The sequence below is a fragment of the Mangifera indica genome, chromosome 6 (assembly GCF_011075055.1).
Source record: "Mangifera indica cultivar Alphonso chromosome 6, CATAS_Mindica_2.1, whole genome shotgun sequence".
Classification (NCBI taxonomy): Eukaryota; Viridiplantae; Streptophyta; class Magnoliopsida; order Sapindales; family Anacardiaceae; genus Mangifera; species Mangifera indica.
In genome coordinates, this window is record NC_058142.1 from 18540542 (window position 1) to 18560255 (window position 19714).

Here is a 19714-nt window from a genome sequence, read left to right on the forward strand (position 1 = left end):
TCTCCAGCTAGTGTACAAGTAGGCGCTAGCTAAGCAGAGATTAGAAAGGTATCATCAGTCACAATTAAAAGACACCACTAGTAATTTACATTTTAAATCATAAATAAAACCTTCCCCAGATCTCTATCGTAATTATTTTCTTATTTAATGGGAAAACTGGCCATTCCTTTTTAATGAAATCCAACCAGTAAGTCGATAAATCTGACGAGATTAGTATGATAATCCAGCATCAGACTTCCCCACTCACAATTATTCATTTTATTAATGCTCTAATCATAATCACAATATGAAGAAGTGAATTCAATTAATTTGTATGCATCTTGAGTTTATAGGAATCATTAATAACTATTTTAAATTTGAATTGAGTTAAATTTATAGTTGTATACAAACTTAAACAGGACTGAATTCGAGATCAATTTTATTAATTTTAATCTATAACTCTTCACTCGAGTTTGTTCTTATTGTCTCAGGCAGTAAAAAGAAGTATACTGACACTCTTTTGAGTCATAGATCTTATAATCAGAAAAGCTTTCCAAAACATGTCATATGGAAAGTTTCTTTCTATCAATCTATCAATTATGGTCTTTGGCCATTGTATTTTAATGCCCATGAGTGGTCACTTGCACCTTAAAGCGAAGCATTTCTCTTTATTTTGTGTCCCAAGCCATTATTCTGCAAGAAAATAAATAAATAAATAAATAAAATATGTTAACTATTATAATTCATGTTTAATTTGAAAGAAGCAAAACAAAAATTTGAAAATTATACATTAAAAACCCTAAATGGGAAAATATTAATATCCAAAATAGAAAATATCAAAAACCCTCTAGAATTAGAAAATATCAGAAACACCAATCATGCTTGTTGTACATATTGAAAAAAAAAACACTTATGATAAAAAATATCTGAAACCTTACCACGTGTGACCCATATGGTAGATTGTAAAAACTCTCTATATATCAAAAAAGAATTGAAAACCCTCACCACATGGGCGTTATGTATGGTTGAAAAATTCACAAACTTCTTTGTCTTCAACCCTGATGATCACCCGTGATTCACATGATGACTATAAATTATGTGTGGTCATTGAATCACACTAAATCTACCGTTTTCAAATTTGATTTAAACATTAATCGATTTTACATCTATTATAATACAAAACTATTAACAATTTTCATTAAAATTATAAAGGATTCAATCTATTTTATGCAAAAAGGGTAAACCAAAGCTCTAAACACTCTAAATGTACATACTAAAATACTTAAATCTCTGCACTGTTAGCTATTAAACTTGGTAAAGAAAAATTCATTAAAAAAATATATATATATATATATATATATATATATATAAACATTTTTTAACTTATCTATATAAAAATTAGCGATAGGAAAATGCAAAACTATTGAATTATCATATTAAAAGAAACAATTTTTTTTTTTATCGGAAACATTAAATTCTAAAAGTTCTGTTTTTTTTTTTAAATAAAAAAACAAAAAGCTTCTATACCTTGGTTGGGTGGGAAAAATACTGTGGCTTTATACAGTATTATGGTTATCTCTATAAAATTATTTAATCTTGTATGGATAAATCATAAATCAAAATACTTTGAACTCCCTGGGAAAAGCCGTAAATTTTCTCTCTCCTTTACACTTACTTGGACAAAAACTTGTATAAAAGCTGCTTGAATTTTAAAGAAGCTGAGATTTTGACAGCACCTTCCAGAATCCTAATGAAGATCGGAGTCCACCGAATGATTTTCAATCATACAGCAACGAACAAACTTTGCTACTCTCTCGTTCTGTCTCTATAGAAGTTGTCAAGAGAGACTTTGTGGGAGTTAACTCTGATAAGAGAGAACGAAAAGCTCTGTTTCATAGTTTTATTTATACTTGTATTCAATGAACCAGCCAAAACCAGGCGGACACAGTTTTGTTTTCTTCTTTTTTTCAGTTCATAATTTGCGCAAAACCACCGGGGTTTTGCTTATTTTCGTGTTTTGATTGAAGGGTTCATGGCTTTGTGGTGGTCTTTTGGAAGATTTTACTGAGTTTATCATCTTGTGGTGGATATTAAGCTGACCCCACTCAAAATTTTGGGTGACAACTACAAAAGCCTGTGGAGCTGAAAATACAAGTGTCCATTTGGCGTTTTTATTCATTAGTGTTTTTTTTTCCAATTATGTGTAGAGATATGAAGCGTGCTTTGACTTGTTTATCTTCTTTTGGTGTTTTGGGTTCATACTTTTGAGTATTAGCTTGCTGGTAATTGAGATTAAAGTGTCAAAAGTTACAGCTTTTTGTTCACTTTTAAGCTCAAAGTAGAGAATTAGGCTTTACTCTTTCTCTCTCTCTCTCTTTCTCTGGCTTGGATTGATTGAGTTTTCTGGTAATTGACAAATTCTGGTTCTCTTCAAGATCTTTTAGATGGTTTTCAGTTTTTGGTTGGGTTGGTGATGGATTTCCTGTGAAGTTTAGATTCAAAGAAGTTGTATTTGAGTTACCCCTTGTTTTGATTTAGGACTTGGGAAGCAAATAAAGTGGTGATTTTGTGTTCAGAGTTGTTGGGTTTACTCTAGAGAGACAGATTAATAGAGTTAGGTGGAAGCTCGATAATCACTTTGAGGTGGCTTTGGAAATGGCTGCTAGAGTTGAGATTAATGAAGACACTGAAAATAACCAAGGAAGCATGTGGGTTTTGGATCAGAAGCTTGATCAACCCATGGACGAAGAGGCTGGAAGGCTGAGAAATATGTACAGAGAAAAGGTTAGATGCAATTGCCTTTTTGACACTCTTTCTATTTCTACTTCAGATAGATAGAATTATAACTTCTACTTCCTATGTCTTATCAAGTTATTTGGATGAACTAAATTTCATTGGCCTGTTTATGAATCCAGCTAAATCATTTTTGTTGCATAGGCCTTGAATTCATTTATCATTTTGTGGATTTATTCTATTGTTTTGTTGGGTATGGACTTAGATTTTCATAGATTGAATTGCATTAAGTAAGATGTGTGCATGACGGGTAGAAGAGATTTATTGATCAAATTTGTTGATTCTGTGGTTGTTATAATTGGTATTCCAGATTTTTATTTTTATTTTTTTATATTTTGCTGATTTATTGTTGATTCTGCAGAAATTTTCAGCCTTGTTACTTCTGCGGCTTGCATACCAAAGTCTTGGAGTTGTATATGGAGACTTGGGGACGTCTCCCTTGTATGTTTTCTACAATGCATTTCCTCGTGGAATCGATGATCCAGAGGATGTGATTGGAGTTCTTTCATTGATTATATACTCGCTTACTCTTGTCCCGCTCATCAAGTATGTTTTCATTGTGTGCAGAGCGAATGACAATGGTCAAGGTAATTTGATATATAATTGTGGACTTAAGTGATATTGTGAAATTATGAAAATTTTTCATAAAAGGATGAGCTTAATATTGCATTTGCTAAAGGGGCTAAGAACATTTTTTATTTTCTCTCTCTTTTATTATTTTTCTTTTCTGAAGATTAATAATTTTTTCTTCCCATATTACTGCCTTTGTGATTGGAGTAAATTATAATTTATCTTCAATATTTCCTGTTGCCTTCTAGAAAAATGTCATTTTTAATAATTCTGTCCCAAATTCCGAAAGACAGGTTAAGGTGTATTACTTGAAAGAGACCTGCGTTTATTATATATCTTTAATGGGAGAGATACACCAAGATTAGATATAAATGGGCACACAAAGTAGGCTTTGACCTTCTATACACTGAATTCTGAATTTGAACTGTATTAGAGCTGCCTTGAAAAATGAAGGAAATCAGTAGCTGTTTATGTGCCTCAATCATGCATATTGAGTGATCAGAGAGAATTAATGGTTAAATAGTATATATTGTAGTTTTTGAACCATTTTTACAAAAATCTACCACTGAATGTACTCATTGTGTATTTTGATCTTTTTGTGAAACTTCCTCTGTTATTTAGTCTCATAACATATTGACTACAATTACTACTTTTTTGCTGAACTTCTATGGTCCATTTTGACTTTGTAAATTTGTTTCTTTTTGCAAAACATCAGACCGATCACAGAATTAGTGAAAAGCTACACAGATACAAAAAAGTAAAGGTTTTATGATACAATTGAGATCTTGCTATTGAATAGAATATGAAAGGTGCTTAAGATAGTATTTGTTAACTTCTACCTTTTTTGGTTTCATGAGAAAGAAAATGTATTTTTAAAAAACAGATAAAAAAGTAGATTTGTGAGTGAGCTAGCTGTCCACAAAGGAATAAAATAGAAAACTAATAACCTATCTCAGAGTTTAGGTTTGCAAGTCCTTACTGAAGGCTTGAAAACTAACGACAAAAGTGGCCCCCAATAAACAATCCCCAAATTAAAGAACACTAGAAGGTTAAGAGATTGCCACTTCCCAATCAAAATGAATGAAGAATAAGGGAATATCTCTAAACCTGATATTGTGTATATTTTACTTTTTATTTAACAATGTCTCTGATTTTTTAGTATACTGCAACATAGTAGTACCAGCTTTGAGATGCTGATAGGCATTTCTCTCTCTCTCTCTCTATATATATATATATATTATTTTGATTTTTTTTTGGGCTTATGAAGCACCATTGTCTCTTAACTTATCCTTTTCATGGTTTAGGGGGAACTTTTGCACTATATTCGTTGCTTTGTCGACATGCAAAAGTAAAAACCATTCCTAATCAACACCGAACTGATGAAGATCTGACAACTTACAGCCGTTCTACTTTCCATGAACAATCATTTGCTGCAAAAACCAAGAGATGGTTGGAAGGGCATGCATTTAGAAAGAATGCACTTCTTATTCTTGTTCTTGTTGGTACTTGCATGATGATTGGTGATGGGATTCTCACTCCAGCTATATCAGGTATATCAGTCTTGATCTCTTTGAAACATTCTTTGTATCCTCTTTCAAACAATTTATCCAAGAGGATAAAGTTGATTGTTAATGATTCCTTGAAAGTAGAGAATGAGATAAAATAATTCAAACGATGTAGCTCTAGCAAGTTGTGGCCATTGTCAAGCTACATTGTGTGCCATTCTGTGTCAAAATGCAATTGCAGATTTGCTGCCGTCTTTAGTTCAAATATGTTGTTTATATTTAACATCTGGCTAAGATAATGCTTCTTAAGGTCCCTCAGGTGTTCTGCCAATTGTGTTAACTGAATCAGGAACCTTGCCTAGATTTACAAGGCACATGTAGTCATGTACTACTGTCATGCTACAACTCTGATTTTGATATCTTTTATACTCTACTATTGTATCTTTGTGGCAAAATGTTATGCAACATGTACAATTTACTAGTATTCTATGTTGTTATGAATACATGAGCAGGTAAATTCATGAAAAAGTTGAATGTTTTATGACCATATTATCATCAATTGATAAATTATTTTTCACCATCTCCATCAGTTATTATTTTTCCATGGATCCCATTAATATATCATATTAAGGGTCCTGAAAGAACCATATCATACAAAGTCTGAGAAACTTTAAATAGGATAAATGAGAGCAACAAAGAGGATGAAAACACCAAAGTCATGCTTGATTACTCAATGGAAAAGTGTTTCTGTAGTTTGTTTAACTGTCCTGCTATAAATACATATGTTTCCTTAGATGATGATATATGCCAATCTCAGGGATTTTTAATTTCTGCTGTTTGTGGTTTTAGTGTGCACCATCTACTTGCTATTCCTATTCTACTGTCAGATGAAAGAATTTGCTATAATTTTAATTGTTAGTATTGTATCTTAAGATACACTCCAATGCTTTTTCATTATTACCTTTGGCAGTTCTTTCAGCCACTGGAGGGATCAAGGTGGACCACCCCCATATGAGTAACGGTATCTCTTTTACTCTTTTCTGTAAAGAGCTTCACCTTTTCTATCTGCATGTCTGCAACTTATTCTTTAGTTTTTTCCTGAAATTTTAATTAATTTATATTTTCAAGCTTTTAACAGTTACTTTGTTTACTTGGTTCAGGTGTAGTTGTGGTTGTCGCTGTTGTATTATTAGTTGGTTTATTTAGCATGCAACATTATGGTACAGATAAAGTTGGCTGGCTCTTTGCACCAATTGTGCTGCTCTGGTTTCTCATGATTGGAGGAATTGGCCTTCTCAACATTTGGAAATATGATAGCAGAGTTTTAAAAGCTTTTTCACCTGTATATATATACCGATATTTTAAAAGGGGGGGACGAGATGATTTTACCTCCCTTGGAGGTGTCTTGCTTAGTATTACAGGTACATTTACTATCTTGTGGTTGGTCTGAATTGGTTTTAAATTGTCAATTTGTCGGACAAACCATTTGGTCCACTCTTACATTAATTTTTACTACTAATACATCCTTTTTGTAAAATTATGCTAAAATTTGGTGATGCATTTTGATATTTGTTTATGGATTCTGACAGGGACTGAGGCACTTTTTGCTGATCTAGCCCATTTTCCAGTTTCAGCTGTACAGCTTGCCTTTACTGTAGTTGTGTTTCCTTGCCTTCTATTAGCCTATTCTGGACAAGCTGCCTACCTTCTGAAGCACCAGGATCATGTGGTCGATGTTTTCTATCGTTCTATTCCAGGTTTGTTCTAATGTTTGTCTGTGATACTTGTTTCTTCTTGATTTGCTGGACCCTTTTTAAACATAGCAACACTGATAAAAAATCATCTAGTGAATTAATTATTTGTGATCATGCACAATCTAAAAGAGGGTGAATGAGTACAAAGAGTATTGCTGATAATCTTTTTATGGTATAGATGACCCGTTCTATTTGGGGGATAGTTTTATCATGGATCCTGATAGTTTCTTGCTATGCAGAGAGTATATATTGGCCAGTTTTTATTGTTGCGACTGCGGCTGCTATAGTAGCAAGCCAGGCTACCATATCTGCAACTTTTTCGATAATTAAGCAGGCCGTTGCACTTGGGTGTTTCCCGAGAGTTAAAGTTGTGCACACATCAAAGAAATTCCTTGGGCAGATTTATATTCCAGATATCAATTGGATCCTTATGATTCTTTGCATTGCAGTGACTGCTGGATTCAAGAATCAAAGCCAAATTGGAAATGCTTATGGTAAGCCCATCCTCTAAAAAAAGGATTTGTTTTCTGTTACATCTTTTACTGTGATACAATGTTCTGTAGAATAGATCTCACTAAACAAACTTCCTTATTATCTAAGTGTGAAGGTTGGGATTTAGACGCTAAAGTTATATGTGCTAGACCATGAGGAAATTGTCTTACACTTTTTGTGCAAATATAATAGTTAATTCATATTAATCATCTTTGTATAAATTTCTTGTAGTTTCTCTGTTGAGCAGCAACCCATATCACGTGATAAAGCATGAAATGTATTCTTTATTTTACATATATTATGAATTAGAAGGATAAGTTTATTCAGATATGTTGGCTTCACTTATTTATCTCATTGTTTTTGACCTATAGTACGTTAAGTTTTTTCTGAGATCGGTACTGCTGTTTTCACTTAATTATGTGATAATTTAATTTGAAATAGGGACTGCCGTCGTCATAGTCATGCTGGTAACAACAATGCTGATGATTCTAATTATGATACTTGTATGGCGCTCTCATTGGATTATTGTGCTGATCTTCACTGCACTATCATTGGTTGTGGAATGCACATATTTTTCTGCTGTGCTCTTCAAGGTTGATCAAGGTGGCTGGGTTCCCCTTGTAATTGCAGCAGCCTTTCTCCTTATCATGTATGTTTGGCATTATGGTACCTTGAAACGATATGAGTTTGAGATGCACAGCAAGGTTTCAATGGCCTGGATTCTTGGCCTTGGCCCTAGTTTAGGACTAGTTCGGGTCCCCGGAATTGGACTTGTGTACACAGAACTGGCAAGTGGCGTGCCCCATATCTTCTCCCACTTCATTACGAACCTCCCCGCCATCCATTCTGTTGTCGTTTTCATTTGTGTCAAGTACCTCCCTGTCTACACAGTCCCAGAAGAAGAAAGGTTCCTTGTAAAGCGGATTGGACCCAAAAGTTTCCACATGTTTCGATGTGTTGCGAGGTATGGCTACAAAGACCTCCACAAGAAAGATGAAGATTTTGAGAAAAAACTCTTCGATAATCTCTTCTTGTTTGTCCGGCTTGAAGCCATGATGGAAGGGTGTTCAGATTCAGAGGAGTATAGCATATATGGACAGCAAACTGAGCAGTCAAGAGAGGGCCTGCTGAACAACAATAACAATGGAAACACATCCTCCTCCATGACAGGCCTAACCATATCGTCGGCAGACTCAATCACGCCAGCAATGAAATCGCCGCTGCATGCAAATAATACAGTGAGGTCATCCAGTCAAATGAGCAGCCAAACTGAGACAGATGAGTTAGAATACTTGAATAGTTGTAGAGATGCTGGAGTTGTGCATATTCTGGGGAATACTGTGGTAAGGGCAAGGAGGGAATCAAAGTTCTATAAAAAGATAGCAGTTGATTATATATATGCATTTCTTAGGAAGGTTTGCAGACAAAATAGTGTAATATTTAATGTTCCTCATGAGAGTCTGTTGAATGTTGGACAGATTTTCTATGTATAATTTTTTCTTTTTATCCTTTTTATCAAAAAGAGTAACTTTGTATTGGTTGGTTTTAATAATCTATTTCATCTTTCCGGTTAATTTTGTTAGCTACAAAGCTCAACAAATTTCAATTGTTATTGCAAATCAACATGATGAGAGGATGCTCTGGTTGAATCAGTGGTTTGATTGGTGAAATCTTTAATAAATACTAAAAATAATATTGAAAATAATTTTTTATAAACAATATTAAAATTATAATTTGAATTATTTTAATATAAAAATAAATTTGGTTTAATGGTATATACATACTATAATAATAGATGAAGTGCTACAAATAAATTATAAAAATTGTAAAAATTTTTATATTTTTATAAAATATAAAAGATTGGTTAAATTTAAAAAAAAAAAAAAAAAACTTCCATTCCATCTCAAGGCTAAGATCCAAGTTCAAGTCTCAACTTTGAATAAAATTTTCAATTCTTTTTGTTGATGTATCAACATCAAGATTGGATCATGATCAAATTGCTAACCGAAAAGGTTTTACTGGTTAGACTGCAATCCACCCAAGTCTAATTGCTAATATAATTTTGGGGCCTACTCTGAATTTACCTCTAAGTTTTAATTGAATCAATTGGTTATATCAGTTTAGTTTAAGTTCTAAAACGATCATTTTAGTAATTATTAATTTTTTCTTATTTATTTTTTAGAGGTCTATCATAATCTCAAAAATTTTAAATAAATTTTAATATTATAAATTATATTAAAAATACTTATGAATCTCAATTAAATATGTTTAAAATGCTTCCTATTATTTTATAAAATTAGTCACCAACTTTGTTGAATAGTAGGTCACTTGGCCTAACTAGAGATGTCTACATTGACTTTGAAAGATAGAAAAATTGCCCCATTTTTGTTTCATATGTTGTCATCTTTTTCTCCCTATCTATCTAATAAAGAATAAAAAGAATGAACTGAGGTTTCACATTTTAAAAATGGAAGTTGAAACCAAGTTGAAAACATTCACATAATAATTCTATTAAAATATTTTAACATCATTTTCAGTTAGTTGTGACCATTTTTTAGGCCAAAACACTATTTCCCCTCAAACTTGGATGAACTATCATTTTTCACCTTTAAGTTTAAAAATTCAATTTTCCAACCTATTTGTCAAGGTCAGATGTGTGGTTTTGTTATATTATATAATATATGATAAGCTTATTATCACTTTCACCCCTAATAATGCAAAAGATATATTTTAACCCTAACTGCTTTATATTTTTCTTCTATCATTTTCATTTTTTTCCTTTTCTTCTTTTTTCTAATCTTTTTATTGCTGAAAAACACAAAAAGAGAGTTCATAGATCTAGATGTGTTTAAGGTTTGTGTAAGTGATAAAGTATCTCAAAGTTGATCAAAACGACAAGATCTAACCCAAATGAAATTTGTTAATGATAAATCTGAATGAGATCTGATAAATCTATGTCGAATTGATAATGACCAAAGACAACAATACTGAAAACTTAGGAATAGACTTGCAAATTTAGTGACAGTGGAAGGACCCAATCCGGATAAAAAGTTTTATAAATTTTAGAGGAGAAATGTTATTTAGCTTAATAAAGGTGTAAGCATTTTCATCTCAAAAAATAATAGCCATAACTCAATAAATTAAGAACCCCGTGAATGTTAAAATTTTCAACTTTTGATTTGAAATTATTAATATTTTCAATGTTATGATATAGAGGAAAATTATTTACTTTGATAATGTGTATTAATTTATATACTAAATATAACGTATTATTATATGATTAAATATTATTTTATCTTTAAAATAAAATCATTTAATCACATAATAACATATTATTATTAGTATATAAAATAATATTCATTATTAATACATATAATTTTATTATATGATCTGTCATTAATTATAAATGGAATAATAACACTTGAAAAAAACTATGCATATCGATCTTGAGTATATAAATTAGAATTCAGACTCTTCTGTGCAAATAAAAGTGGCAATACTCTTGTCCCATTATAAAACGTTATCTCAATAATTAAATTTAGAGTGGTTAAAAATCATTATTTATATATGTTAATTTTACGTATAATTTTATATATAAATAATAATATATTATTATATGATTAAATAATTAAAAATTAAAAATAAATTAATATATAATTATATTTTAATATATTATTATTTATATATAAAATTATACATTAAAATTATATAAGTAATTTTATAGTTAAATTAATGCATAGAATCAGTTATGCTTTAAATAGTAAAACCGTACAAAATACAAACCAAAATATTAATTTGGAGGGAAGGAAAATAACGACCAGTAGAGGCAGTTATAATCCTTCAAAAAGCTTTCCCCGGTGAACGCCATTCCGTAATTCTTGGTGAGTTGCCATTCAAACCCAATTCAACAAAGGAAAACAACTTAGGAAAAAAGGAGTTGGGTTTTGTTTTGTAGAAATTTCTTGTGACTTTATGTTGGCATGCTAGATGGAGCTAGCTTTGTGTCAATTCTTCCAAGGAAGGAGTCACGCTACGTTTCCTGGTCATATTCATCATTCTTCCTCTCTTCACATCCATATTTTATGTTGTTCTAATCATGGGTTTGTGTGTATGTTTTTGTTTTCTGTGCTTCAGGACGAGATAAGGAGTTAGGAATAAATGATATCTTTCAAATCTGTCATATGGCAATGTTTTTGTGTTCTTGGTTGTTTTTGATTTATTTCATCCTTTCATTTGAAAATGTTTTTGTGTTTTTGGGTTATTAGTTGAGAGATCATTTGGAGATCAAATTGGGATCTGAAAAATTTTGAAAAAGTTCACAATTAAGCAATTGTAGGCTTTGTACTTGAATGTTTTTGCAAATGTTTCCATTATTTTCAATAAGCAAAATGTTTCATTTATGGAGAGGATTTGGAATTGCATTTTGTGTTCTGTGTTGTTTTTGATTCATTTTATTGTCACATTTGGCAATGTTTTCTGTTTTTGGGTTATTAGTCCAGAGATTATTTGGAGATCAAATTGGGATATGAATAATTTTGAAAAGCTGACAATTAAGCAATTGTAGGCTTTGTACTTGAATGTTTCTGCAAATGTTTCTGTCTTTTTTCAGTAAGCAAAATGTTTCATGTATTGAGAGGGTTTGGAATTGCATTTGGTCAGGAATTATTTATGAGAATGTGGATTCTGACAGACTGAGAAAGCTAAAATGAAAGTGACTGCAGACTGAGGGAAGCAGATAAAAATTGGTGAAATCATTTGGTCAAGAAATTGGTAATCAGCCAATGGATGAAGAGGCTGAGGCGAGTTCAAGTACATCGCAGAAAAAGGTAAGATTGAAATTTATGATATTGTCCATTTTCAGATCAGTATGTATGAAGAGACTTTGAATTTGTATCAAGTAAAAAGATTTAGAGAAGAATGTAATTGTTGATGCTTTAAAACTTGTTTTCTGTGCTTATTCAGTGTTGGCTTTTTGATCCTGCAGAGTATATCAGCTTCATCGCTTACGTGGCTTGCATTCCAGAGCCTTGGAGTAGTTTATGGAGATTTGGGCACATCTCCCTTGTATGTTTTCTACAATACATTTCCAGATGGAATTGAAGATACCGAAGATGTTGTAGAGGCTTTGTCATTAATTATATACTCCCTCGCTCTCATCCCTCTCATCAAATATGTTTTCATAGTTTGCCAAGCAAATGACAACGGCCAAGGTAATTCAAATCTCATTTTTTTCTGCAGTTTCCTTATCCATGCATCCACATTGTTGGTTTCCCTTAAGTTTTGAAGCTAACTGGAACCAAATAAATTGTGGGAATTGCATACAAACAAGAAGGGAAAGGGAATTTTGGCATTGGTGTATGTGCATCATTCACTACAGCGTTGTTGAGAAATGTGATGCCAAATTTATTTATGCTTGTTGTACTGCAGGTGGGACATTTGCTCTTTATTCTTTAATCTGTCGACATGCAAAATTAAGAACCATTCCTAACCAAGACCAGTCTGATGAAGAGCTAACGACTTACAGTTGTTCCATACACCAAGAACAATCATTTGCTGCTCGCAGCAAGAGATGGTTGGAGAATCATGGTAGCAGCAAGACAGGACTTATAGCTCTTGTGCTTATTGGCTCTTCTATGGTGATTGGAGATGGGATTCTGACTCCAGCTATATCAGGTTCATTTTTTGCTGACAGACATATCCTTAGAGCCTTTATAATCAAATGAGTTAATGCTTAATCATGTCATACATCAGTGAAATGGGTGGATTAATGTATTACTTTTTAATCATATTGTTTTTGGTAGTTTTATCAGCCACTGGTGGGATCAGATTAGAATACCCCAAGATGACGTCGAGTGCCTTGAATGAAAGTATTTCCATTCTGATACTACAGAAGTTCTTCTCTTTGCTTCCCTATGTCTGCTTCTCTTAAAGTCTCCCACTGAAGCCCTTCTACTTCTTGTTTTTCATGGTGCAGAGCTAGTTGTGATTGTTGCAGTTGCAATATTAGTTGTTTTGTTCAGTGTGCAACATCATGGTACAGACAGATTTGGCCATCTCTTTGCCCCAATTGTCTTCCTTTGGTTTCTGATAATTGGAGGTATTGGTATATTCAACATTTGGAAATATGACAGCAGTGTTCTGAAAGCTTTTTCACCTCTATACGTATGTCGGTTTTTCAGAAAGGGAAATGGTTGGACCTCCCTTGGAGGTATAGTGCTTTGTATAACAGGTAAACTTAATATTGTTCTTAACTTAAATAAGGCTACATATCACAGGTCTTACATGACACTTCATTCTTAACGATCGCAAGTTCTAATGATTAGATGTTAAATTGATGCAGGGACTGAGGCCCTTTTCGCTGATTTGTCCCAATTTCCAGTTCTAGCCATACAGATTGCTTTCACAACAATTGTGTTTCCATGCCTTCTTTTAGCCTATGCTGGACAAGCTGCCTATCTGATGAAAAATGCGGATCATGTTTTTGATGTGTTCTATCTCTCTATCCCAGGTTTGTTCCAATCTCTATCCTGAATCTTCCTTCCAGTTAATGATATAAACACTTGGCTGCTTCTGAAAGCAAAAAAACAAAAGCGAGATAGGGAAGAAAACAGTGATTCTAAAAAAATGTCAACTTGACATGTAAGAGTCCATGAAGATTTTGGTATCTAGTAATATATAATGTCAAGCCAATTAGTATTTACTTCATTTCTCAGCCATTTCAAATCATTTTTGCTTGGCAAGTTGCTCTGATCCAGGAAAATATGCATTTCTTTATTCAGTTTTGACATGGAGCCTTAATCTCTTTTTGCTGCTCTACAAAGTTTTGCTTTTAATTTTATAAAATAAAGCTGCCTAGAGACCATGTCACATGTTAGTCAAGATAACAAATCACCTCTCCAAATAACTCTTTAAGTGAAAGGAATCAATTATTTGCTGGCTGATGAGAGGTGCCAGAGAATTTCAGATGAATCTCCGAAACTGGCAGATTGAGAATATGTAGCATGCAATGTTAACTCCATTTGACAAAATCTAAGATAGTTGAAGTTTATTTCTTCAAGCGAAGTGCTAAATAGACCTACCTAAACTGATTAGACATAATGAATCTTCATTAGTCTGCAAAACTTCAGGCTAAATGCCCTGCTGATGTATTAATAATAATGATACTAGAAAATTCATAATGTTCAGCAAACTGTACTCCTGACCTAGAAATTTGTCGAACAACTATAGTCTTACATTTAACTGTCTGACAAATGATCATGTTTCATAATTCTGCAGATACCATATATTGGCCAGTGTTTGTTGTTGCCACAGCAGCTGCTATTGTTGCAAGTCAGGCAACAATATCTGCAACATTTTCATTGATTAAGCAAGCTGCTGCACTTGGCTGTTTTCCAAGAGTGAAAGTCGTGCATACATCAAAGAGGAACCATAGCCACATATACATTCCAGAAATTAATTGGATTCTTATGGTTCTCTGTGTAGCTGTCACAAGTGGATTCAAAAATCAACACCAAATTGGAAATGCTTGTGGTGAGTTCACCCTCTGGTGAAGTTTTAAATGAAAGAGAATGATCTGCAGCATCTTTTGTACAAATTTCTTCCTGTCTTAATTGTCCAAAGAAACATCAATGCATTGCTCATCTACTTTCTTTCATGTCACATAGGGCTAGCAGTTGTGATAGTAATGCTGGTAACAACACTGCTGATGATTTTGGTTATGGTATTAGTATGGCGCTGCAATTGGATTCTTGTCATGTTCTTCACCAGTTTATCACTACTAGTCGAAGGCACCTACTTTTCATCAATGATCTTCAAGGTTAATCGAGGTGGATGGGTTCCGCTCGCCATTGCAACAACCATTTTCATAATCATGTCTGCTTGGCATTATGGTACAATACAACGTTATCAATTTGAGATATATAGTAAGGTCTCGATTAAATGGATTATCGGTCTTGGACCTAGTTTAGGACTAGTTAGAGTCCCTGGTGTTGGGTTTGTTTATAGTGATCTAGCTAGTGGAGTGCCTCACATATTTGCACATTTCATCACCAACCTTCCTGCAATTCATTCTGTTGTAGTTTTTGTTTGTGTCAAGTACCTTCCTGTCTACAAAGTCCCTGAAGGTGAACGATTCCTTGTAATGCGAGTTGGCCCCAAGGGCTTCCACATGTTCCATTGTGTTGCTAGATATGGTTACAAAGATCTCCATAGGAAAGACGATGAATTTGAGAAAACACTCTTTGAAAGTCTCTTCAGGTTTATCCGGCTTGAGTCCTTGATGGATGATTTTTTAGACGCAGATGTGTACTCCGAGCTTTCAGGAGATGACAATGCCACCCATAAGAACTCCAAAGTGGAAACTGAAGCTGACATAGATTTTGCTTCAGTAAGCTCAGTTACCACCGTCGAGTCCACAGCTCAAGTAAACAACAATGTCATCATGCCTGCGAGTCAATTCATGCATAAGAATGATGAAATGGAGGAGTTTGAGTTCCTGAGAAAAAGCAGAGACACAGGAGTGGTGCACATACTTGGGAGGACGGTGGTTATGGCGAGAAGGGATTCAGGGCTTTTCAAGAAATTAGTGATTGATCACATCTATACTTTTCTGTGGAAAATGTGCAGGGAGCCAAGCGCATTGTTCAATCTTCCCCATGAGTGTTTACTGAATGTTGGACAAGTGATTCTTGTATAACATGCACAATTTGTCTGATTGACAGAGGGAATCATAGAGGAATGTTATTCAGTTATAAGTAAACAGTATGCATCAGGATGAGAGATTGGGCCATTACATTAGCATGAATTTTCAGAAATTTTCGTAGGTTTAAGTAATTTTTAGGAGGTTTCAGCTTAGAATATAGGTGTTGTGCATTTTTTACTTTAATAAGAATAAATATTTTCATTTATTTTCCGTGACTCCAAAATCAATCATCTCATGTTGTTGATTCAAGTTTCGACAGAAACCTAAACCAAACATACATCCATACTTTTTTGTTTTAAATAAAATTATATAAATTAATAATAAATACATACTAATTTGTATACTTTTTGTATCATCAGATCATTCTTCATTTTTGACACTCAACATATCATTGTACAAGTTGACATCCCCACCCAATTCTAGAGGGACCAAATAGTCAGATTTTTGCCCACACAACCTCTTTTGAGACCTTTAGAATATAGAATGATAACCACTGAAATGGCAGGCACTAAGGTGCAACGAGCCAACTTAAAGGGCTTGTCATGCTTGATTAATTTTGTACTTGCATCCAGGCAGATGGACAGCAAAAGACGAAACCCCATAAGCACTATAATAAAAATTATGTATATATATTTTTTATATATAATTTAAGTACACAGATGATATGTTATTATGTGATTGGATGATCTTGAATTAAAGATAAAATAATATGAAATTATATGATAATATAACAACTATATACTTAAATTATGTACACATAACATTGCTTCACAACAATAAACTAAGCAGAAAACCCAGATCAAAGTTCATATTTACTATTGACACAGACGAGATTTACATATATGAACAGTGCGTTCAGGTTCTACACAAACCACAATCATACCTTACCCTTTCAATGGTGAGCAAAAACTTGCTATTTTGTATAAAAATACACGCAACTTTAAATGTAGAACATATATGAAAAATTATATACATAACTGACATTATTGTATCTCACCATAATGGCTAAATTGGCTTAATAAAAGAATCATTCGCGGTTACTTGGCTACCTGGTTCTGTGGATGTGATTTAGTCTGGCATGCTGCAGACATAACGCGTAATTGTCTAGCTATCTCTATAAATGATGGGCATGCCATAAGACACTAAGATTTGTGCTTGTGATTGATGGTAAGGCATGAGAGAGATATTGGGTTTGCCAAATCGTTATGTGCATCTCATATTGTTTGAGAAGTGTAAGATAAGATTAGTTAAGTACTTAAGATTGGTTAAATAATCTTTGCTCTTTCAGCAATAATGGGGTATGAGAGTATGAGAGAGGTGTTAGGTTTGTATGTACACCCTTAAGCAAAGTACAAGAGAAATGTTTGAATTATATGTGTATCTCACATTGTTTGAGAATGTTAATAAATAAATGGCTATATAGTCTGTGCTCTTAAGTGATGGAGTCTAAGATAAATCTAGTTAAATATTTTGTGCTTTTGAATAATGGTGAGGCATGAGAGATGTTGGGTTTGGGGAGTCTAAGATAAGATTGCCTAAGCGATGGTGGGGCATGAGAGAAATTGTGGGTTTAGAAAATTTAAGATGAAATTGGTTAAATGGTTTGTCAGCTTGTTAAGTTGTTTGGTTGAAAAGATCAAAAACAAAATATGTTTAAAATAGGCAATATCTTAATATTGGACAAGGTTATTGGACTAAAATATTACAGGGGGACACTTTCTGAACAAAATGAGGAGTCCATGTCTCCCCTTTGGTGCCACCTGGGACAGTGAAAGTGGCAATAGTTTGTAGTGTCCTTTTATCCATTTCTTCCCCTGTTGTTTTAATTCTCTATGCTTCTTAGTAAATACAGCACCGGGAGTTTCTCCTCTGCCCTTTTTATCGTGAGGATCCAATGGATGCATAATTGTGTTCACTTACTACAACCAACGTTGTAAAAGTTCTTATTAATTAACGAAAAGAATATTGTTCATCAAAGGAGCGTTGCAATATTTTACCTGTTGTAGTTACAGAGCTGCACCTGACACAACATTGAGCTGGATCTGCTGTTGCCAGCATTCCAACCAAATGCAATTTATTATTCTCTTTTTTATCCTTGGAAGCAACTTAAAAGCACCAATCTCATGAATTAATTTGAAGATGTCCCTATGACGATCCATAACCGCAAAATGAAAGATGCTATAATTATTTTATCAACTTCCAGTATCAAATCAGGATATTCACAAGTACAGTTAGAAACTCAATGTTTCCTAGTTCTGCAGCTGCAAATATCAGTTGTCGGTCTGCTCTCACAATATTTGAAACGGCAGAATCATCTTACAATATAACTTTTTCGGTACTTGAAACTACACATTTGATTAAGCCAACATAAGCATTCAGAAATCTTTGGTTCCTGAAACTACTTATTTGATTAAGCCAACATCAGCTTACAGAAATCTTTGGTACCTGAACCTACAGATTTGATTAAGCCAACATCAGCTTACAGAAATCTTTGGTACCTGAAACTACATATTTGATTAAGCCAACATCCACTTACAGAAATCTTTAGGCTGACTAAAAATGGCAGGTCATTGCCTGAGTAAGTAAAAGGAAAAGTACATCTAAAAAACTAACCGTCAGAGATTAAAGAATCCAAAGACATATAAACCTCACATCAAAAACCCATACATCTCATATGGGATCCAAGTCTCATAAGATGATAAACATTAAATTATCCTTTAAGAATCTCTATCAATATGGAAAATATTATTTAGATAAGAATAAGGGAAAGCATGAATGGAGTGATTTCATACATGATTGTGGCATTTACTAGGGGTCAAGGATAGAGATTCCTTCTGATTTCACATAATTAAGAGTGAATGATAAGTCATAGGAAACTGAGATCTTAAATGAACCAATCTAATAGTAGAAGTTCCACTTAACAAAAAAGTCATCAACGATTCATAGTTTATGCAAGTATCTTTTATCATTAGAGATAGAGATGACTATTTTTGAATGATTTTCTTCTGTAAATATGACCAAAACAAAATCTCCATACAAGTCAGATCAAGTTTAACTTTACCCTTAATATGTTAAGAGCTCACTAACATACTAGAGCTAAAGCTAAATGGTTTGTCCAAATAATGACTAGACAAACTCTTTCTTATATGCAATTACTATACCTTTGTAGCATATATCTCAGATTAATCCTTAAGAATCTTTGAAAGAATAGAAAGTATTATTTAGATAAGAAGGAACTTTTGAGATACTGAACTGCGCAAGTGGAGTGGATTCCTGTGTAATTCACTTTCAACATGTGGTATCCATAAACGGCTGGGTGACGAAAGGTTTTAGCCTTTGTTTTGTATATCAATTTAAAGAGAGATATTTTAATAACATTATTCAGCTTTCTCTCTATAAATAGCATGAATGTGAGTCTTTCTTCACAAACAGAGCAGAGCAATATTAAAAAAAACAAAAAGTCATGTCTAACTGGAAGTAGCTTAGTGGTGAAAAGAACTAGTCAGGTCTCTTAAGACCTACTAAGAGAAGCCTTGGCCAAACTTATATTCATTATGGTAAAAGAATCAACGCCATCTATGACACCGTTGAACACATCCAAACTTCTCCAAGGTATGGAGAGAACGAGTTCTTTTTTCAGGCTGGTCTGGGACTTTACACCATGAACAACTATGTTTATGGTGACTCAAAAACAAATTTCTTTGCTAAGGGCTGACGTGCATGGATTGGCTACGTGGCCATTGCCACAGATGAAGGAAAGAGACAATTAGGAAGGAGAGACATTATGATTTGCTTTAGAAGAACGGTGACACCCGAATAGTGGGTAAAAGATCTCAAGTATGGTCAAACCTCAGCTGCACCAATTTTAGGCCAGCATACTGGAAATTCTCATGTACATGAGTGGTTTTTCTTCATCTACA

General features: G+C 33.4%; 2 protein-coding genes across 2 annotated transcripts; both read left to right on the forward strand.

Annotated features, from left to right (window-relative positions):
* The first annotated feature begins 1686 nt into the window (after nucleotides 1-1686).
* LOC123219009 (potassium transporter 11-like) lies at nucleotides 1687-8667 on the forward strand. Its single transcript, XM_044640662.1, has 8 exons — nucleotides 1687-2763; nucleotides 3134-3359; nucleotides 4647-4892; nucleotides 5818-5868; nucleotides 6008-6268; nucleotides 6437-6604; nucleotides 6841-7095; nucleotides 7535-8667. Exons 1-8 carry the CDS (start codon nucleotides 2635-2637, stop codon nucleotides 8584-8586), a joined length of 2388 nt encoding a protein of 795 aa, XP_044496597.1. The 5' UTR covers nucleotides 1687-2634; the 3' UTR covers nucleotides 8587-8667.
* A 3207-nt stretch (nucleotides 8668-11874) lies between these two features.
* On the forward strand, nucleotides 11875-15957 carry LOC123219758 (potassium transporter 10-like). The gene is made up of 8 exons (XM_044641738.1): nucleotides 11875-11919; nucleotides 12078-12303; nucleotides 12521-12766; nucleotides 12895-12960; nucleotides 13068-13322; nucleotides 13434-13601; nucleotides 14369-14623; nucleotides 14758-15957. The coding sequence occupies exons 1-8, from the start codon at nucleotides 11875-11877 to the stop codon at nucleotides 15786-15788; spliced, it is 2292 nt and encodes a 763-aa protein (XP_044497673.1). The 3' UTR covers nucleotides 15789-15957.
* The last annotated feature ends 3757 nt before the right edge of the window (nucleotides 15958-19714 follow it).